Genomic DNA, 6,268 nt, shown 5'->3' on the forward strand with positions numbered 1-6,268 from the left:
GATTGAACTTGTTACACTTTCACACTTAGTGCATATTAATTCTTTTGAGGTTTAAAAATGACGTCATGATTTCCGTTCGTGTTACGAGTGTAAATGCAATTATGATACACTTTTCACTCTTGCTCGGGGCCACGTGTAAAAAGTGTATCAGAATTGCATTTACATTCGTAAAACGAGCGGAAATCATGACGTCATTTTTAGAAACTGTAAAGTAATGTGCACTAAGTGTGAAATTGTAAAAAGTTCAATCAACGCGAATAAATGTATTGGACATTAGCCATTTCCAGGTAGCTCACACCTTCAAAGGAATTCCTAAAAATATTCTGATGACATTCCTCCGTCCTAAAAACGTCCTCAGAACGTATTTTTCGGAGAATTTGTGTTGTTTGGAGTGCACTAGTGTGCAACGGGCATTAGGTTAAAAGTGTGAAAAGTACAAGCAGCTCGAACAAACCTATAAGCATCGAATCGAACGCAACCACTATGTGACAGCTGGAAGTGGTACGAACGTAGCCGTAACGATCAGGCAATCAGCATCGTGGAAAAACGACTTCAAAGGTTTGTTCGCGTCGCATGCCCCAACGTGCTCCCACTCGCTTCAACGCACTCTGATTCGTTCACCTTAACACGCGGACCAATCAGAGTGCGTTGGAGCGAGTAGGAGCACGTTGGGGCATGCAACGCGAACAAACCTTAGGATTTAAAGACAACTTCGATACATTCCACATTTTCCATAGACTTCGTTCGAAATTCGATTCGATTGACACGCACTTTTTAGAAGAGAAATACAATCCATCCAATTGCTTCATCCGCTTCCTAAAAAGTGCGTGTTAACTACATTTGAAATATATCGAAGCGAGTTAAGTTTCTTTGTATAAACATTTTATATATCAAAACTATTTAATTTTTACTTACAGGAAAAGAGGAGAACAAGCGCAGACTATGGAGGCTGAAATGAAGTAAGTGTCATGTACTATAGACATTAATTCGTGCAAGTATAAAGACAATATTGCCGTGCTTTATCTTGTTTCTTTTCAGGAAAATGACTGGAGTAATGCAGAAAATATTGAAGTGCGTGCAGGATCGACAAACTGGACCTCACAAGCCAAATGTATTACCAATAACAAACTTCGAACAGATGCAGGCATTTGAAGAAGCAACGGAAGAAGATTACACCGATGCTGTAAGTAACATAAATTATTTTTGCTGTCAAACAAAGATATATACGTATATAATATGCTATTTGTTTTAGGTACATTTTTTTCAGTACATCGGTGGCTTTAATTTAAAGGAAGCCGTCCGCCTTTGCCTCAAAGAGGCTTTAGATGACTTTATGGCAACGTCGTACACCTGGTTTGGCCGCGAGGAAGGACGACGACCACTTTTCAATACCCGGCTTGTTAAGGCTATATATGGTAACAAATATTTTCAGTTTTCAGAGAGAGGGAGAGAGAGCAAACGAGTAGTTCATGTCCTTCAAAGAAATCTGTTTCTTTCGCAGATGGAGTATGCAAGAACAACAATTTTGGAAGACCGCAGCGATCAGAGTTTCAACGGCAGATGCAGGAGTCCTTGCGCGCCATGAAAGAGAGGAACCGAATGAGGATACGTAGGCACCGAAGAAATCCCGCTGGAAGGAACGAGAGTTTGTGGGACGACGAGGAGCTCGAGGACATGGCCGACACGGATACTACCAACGACATTCAACAATAACATTCAGGTAAATTGAGACTCCATGTCGTACACATATAATACTAGTAAATTTGATTGTTGCTATAATTGTCGTAATTAACATTTTTCCCGCAGATTTCAACTTTAATTCGTTATTTTCAACGTTATTTATATCTCATGACACAGCCCATCTCAGAGATAACTGGTGAGTAAGCTTACTTGTCATAAATTATATATAAAACTATAACATGTAACGAGATATTGTGTCTTCAGGTCGCCGATGTCGGATACCGTCACGTATGACGCGATGGGCAGTCGGGTTTTAGTGGGTGCGAGTCCCACACTATCCTCGGTCGCTTCCGCATCGGCGGCCGGGGATGTGCGTAGGCATTTCCCCACTTAAAAAAAAAAAAAAAAAAATAGCAGGCGTTCACAGTTTGCGACCGTACTACGGGAGGAGCAAAACAACGAGAAGTCTATTGTAGTATTTAGAATATTATTTTTTAGTATATATTCATACCCCCAGGCGCTTGATAACGTGGTGGGGACCCTCTTTCCCACGGCGGGGCCGGAACCCCTGCCGTATGAGGGCCCCCCGCTTGGATGGGAGTCGCGCCTAGGGGTTACCGAGCCGGAGCTCGCAGCCGCTGCCAAAAGGCTCGGGGGCAAGTCAAAAGCCCCCGGGCCAGACGGAGTGCCGGGCAGGGTGTGGGTCTTGGCTCTGAAGGAGTTGAGCCCCCGCCTGAGGCGACTGTTCACGGACTGCCTCAGAGCGGGGGTCTTTCCCAGTCGGTGGAAAAGGGCCCTCCTAGTCCTCCTACCCAAGGAGGGCCAACCAGCGGGGGCCCCGTCCGCATACAGGCCGATCTGCCTGTTGGACGAGGTGGGCAAGCTTTTCGAGAGAGTGATTGCCGTCCGCCTCGTCCATCACCTTTCCCGGGATGGTCCCGACTTGTCGGAGGAGCAATACGGGTTCCGCGGGGGCCGCTCAACAGTGGACGCGATCCTGAAAGTGCGGTCCTTCGCGGAACAACATGTGGCGGAGAGGGGAGGGGTGGCGTTGGCGGTGTCGCTAGACATCTCCAACGCCTTTAATACCCTCCCCTGAGACCAGGTAGAGGCGGCGATTTCACCGCTTCCCGCTCTACCTGGTCCATATTATACGGGACTATTTCCGGGAGAGGAAATTGGAGTTCAGCAACGCCGCTGGACTCCAATGCGGACGGGCCATGTACTGCGGGGTTCCACAGGGGTCGGTACTTGGACCCCTACTTTGGAACCTCGCGTACGACCGCGTCTTGCGAACGGCCCTCCCTCCCGCCTGCACCATGGTCTGCTACGCAGACGACACCCTGGTGCTGGCGGGGGGCACCGACTGGGAGGAGGCTACGGCTGCAGCCAACGTAGCCGTAGCGTGTGCCGTGCGCTCCATACGGCGGCTGGGCCTACGGGTGGCCCCCCAAAAGACCGAGTGTATGTTCGTGTACGATCGGTGTGCGGGGGTCCCCCCGAGGTCCAGTATCATGGTAGAGTCAGCCCGCGTGGAGGTGACAAATACCTGGGGCTCCACCTGGATGGCCAGTGGGACTTCACCTCTCACTTTGAGAGGCTGGGTCCCAAGTTAGGGAGAGTCGCGGCTGCACTGTGCAGCCTCCTCCCCAACATCGGTGGTCCGGACAACCGGGTTCGCAGGCTGTATGCGAATACCGTCTCGTCCATCGCCCTTTACGGGGCGCCAGTTTGGGCGGAAGAGGCGGGGGCCAAGCGGCGCATTGTAGCAATTTTGCACGGTGCGCAGCGACTAATGGCCAACCGCCTAGTCAAGGCGTATAGGACGGTGTCGCATACAGCCGTCACGGCCCTGGCCGGCATGATACCGGCGGAGCTCCTGGCGCGGTTGTACGCTGAAACGTAGAGCAGGGTCGCGGAGCTCCGTCGGCGAGAGAGCGACCATCTGGTCACGGCCAGGGAAGTGCAGAGGATACGCGACTCGGCCCGGCGTAGGGCCCTCCGGCGATGGCAAAGATCGCTGGGGGCCCCGAACACGCCGGGAATCCGGAGCATCGCGGCCATCCGTCCCTGCCTGCCGCAATGGGTGGGCAGGGCTCATGGCGGGCTGTCATACCATATGACACAGGTGTTGACCGGGCACGGCTGCTCCGGTCGATACCTGTGTCGAATAGGCAAGGAGCGCACGGCACAGTGCCACCACTGCGCGGCTGGTGAGGACTCCGCGGAGGAGTGCCCAGCGTGGGCTCAGGAACGCGGAGTCCTTACCACAGTGGTCGGCCAGGATCTCCGGCTCCCGAGCATCGTACCAAAGATGCTCGAGAGCCGGGAAGCCTGGGAGGCGGTAGCCTCCTTCTGTCGTGACGTCATGTCGCAGAAGGAGGCCGTCGAACGCGTGAGGAGTGGAGAGGTGGGGGTCGCACCATCCCCCTCTCCCCCCTCTTCCCCCGCCCCGTCGGTCGGGCAGGGGAGGGATGAGGAAGAGGAGGAAGTCCCCCCTCCCCGGGTACTGAGGCCGAGGAGGGGCAGACGGCGTTTGAGGGCCCACCAGCACCCCCTGTACCGCTTGGGGGAGCTGGCGAGGTCAGATAAGGGTAAGCCGGGCGGTGTTCGTCTCCGGGAGGTTCTGAGGGGTAACCACTCCCCCACTCTCGGGGGTGGCACCGTCCGGCAACGAGGAGGGCCAAAAGGGCCCTAATTCGTGTCCCGGCCTAAGCCCGGACATGAGGGCGGGCGCGATCAGTGCGCCTGCCCGGGCCGCCTAGTACCAGGGGCGGCCCCCTGGCGGACTCTCCAACCTCGGGGGGGGGTAACGGTCAGCCGCGCTCTGTGGCAGACCTAACCTCCCCCCCCCAGGGTTGGGGACAGGGGAGGGGGTCGGGAGCGGGCGGGTAATCCCGCTCCCGGCCCATCCCAACCTCCCGACTCGGAGGGTGGGGCTGCGAGGAGGAAGGTGTCCCCTCCTTGCAGCTAACAAGGAATACAAAAGCGCCGGACAACTAGGCCGGCGCGGGAAGAAGCGCGAAGGCGCCGAGGGCCCCCTGAAGAATACTTGAAAGTGTACCGGGGGGTCCTCGAATAATGGCGCACGTGATGGACATCCCCAGGGGGTATACCTCTCACATCTATTAGGGGGAGGGAGTCCCACATACCCCCGGAGGCTTACCCGAGCCTCCGGGGAATGCGTAACGCATTTCCCCTGGGTTATCAAAAAAAAAAAAAAAAGTATATATTCATTAGCAAGCACTGTCGATGTGGTGGCGCAAACCGGACAAAGTATATTTCACATTTGTATCAAATAAAAAAATATATATGTACAGATATCCTCTTGAATGTTCTTCAAAATCACAGTCCAACAATATAGATTATATATACCTATGCGTTTCATTAAAAGCAACAGCTGATTTTGCTCAACCGTTGATGTTGAGTTGATGTCAAGTTGCGCTCAGCGCTTGAGCGCAACCGTTGCTGCGGTGTTGCCGCCAACTTGATGTCACGTGTTGAGCGCAACGGTTGCGCGCAGGTTGGTTTACAGTTGCACTCAATGCTTGACGTCAAGGCTTGATGCCAAATCCGTAGCCGAATGAGGACGCAGATGGCTACGGTTTTGATGTGGTTTGTTGAACAAAATTGACGTCAAGTTGCGCTCAAGTTGCGCTCATTTTGCTTACTGGGGACACGGGCTGTCCACGTGCCGCGGACAGATCTACGTGCGCACACGGTACATCGGCGCGGTGTCAATCACGTGCTCCCCCGTGATCACTTGTGTGCACAGTCTTAGCATTGTGCCTATCTGTACACGTGTTCGTACACAGGTACACACGTACTCAACCTTGCTTGTGTGGAATAAATCCTTTCTCTCTTTTGTTTTGTTTTGTACTGCGACCTCCACACAAGCCGTGATAACGTTCTTTTTTTTCTGCGCCAATATACCGTGTGTTAAAATTAAGTAGCAGCACTTAGGTTAAGCTCGTGAATTTGTGAAGACTGCGTTCCTTTTGTTCCTTTTTGCTAAGTGCGTGCGATCTCATTTCTCTTGTTCATTTATTTCATGTTGCGTGGTAGTCGGAGCCCACCAAAGAAAACGTTTGTGTCAACACTTAAATATATATTTCTTTTGTTAATTGACACAATTGAGCATTCGTTCTTATATGTGGCATGTGTGCCTGTCCAGAGTTGCATTCCGAGCATGTACGCGCTTAGAGTTGTGTGGTACAACATACATAGGTGCTACGTATATGTTTGAGTGACATTACCACAAGATTTCGTACTAAAAAAACTTCTCAGACAGTTTTGTCATTGTTTGACTCAGTATTGTTTGAGCGCGCGTCAAAGATGGACACCAGCAAAGAGAAAATACGCCATAGTTTACAGTTTTTCTTCGATAAAGGCGAAAACGCAAGCCAGGCGGCTGAAAATGTGAATAGTGTTTATGGTCCTGATACTGCAACACTCAATCACGCGCAATTTTGGTTTCGTCGATTCTGTTCCGGTAAATTTGATGTCAAAGATGCACCACGCTCTGGAAGGTCAATTGTCGAAAATGTCGATAAAATAATGGAAATCGTCGAGTCCGACCGTCATGTAA

The 6,268-nt window shown here is 51.6% G+C and overlaps 1 protein-coding gene across 1 annotated transcript; it reads left to right on the forward strand.

Annotated features, from left to right (window-relative positions):
- Positions 1-2,999: 2,999 nt before the first annotated feature.
- LOC116853507 lies at positions 3,000-3,586 on the forward strand. Its single transcript, XM_032834637.1, has 2 exons — positions 3,000-3,074; positions 3,185-3,586. The coding sequence occupies exons 1-2, from the start codon at positions 3,000-3,002 to the stop codon at positions 3,584-3,586; spliced, it is 477 nt and encodes a 158-aa protein (XP_032690528.1).
- Positions 3,587-6,268: the final 2,682 nt, after the last annotated feature.

The sequence above is a fragment of the Odontomachus brunneus genome, unplaced genomic scaffold, assembly GCF_010583005.1.
Source record: "Odontomachus brunneus isolate Ranch 3 - 2012 unplaced genomic scaffold, Obru_v1 Obru_scaffold_340, whole genome shotgun sequence".
Taxonomy (NCBI): Eukaryota; Metazoa; Arthropoda; class Insecta; order Hymenoptera; family Formicidae; genus Odontomachus; species Odontomachus brunneus.

What these genes read in the sequence shown, in the direction of transcription:
- LOC116853507 (XM_032834637.1), top strand. Translation starts at nt 3,000, where the DNA reads ATGGTCTGCTACGCAGACGACACCCTGGTGCTGGCGGGGGGCACCGAC. An exon ending in AGGCTACGGCTGCAGCCAAC is followed by an intron (nt 3,075 to 3,184) that starts GTAGCCGTAGCG and finishes GGTCCCCCCGAG; the next exon opens with GTCCAGTATCATGGTAGAGT.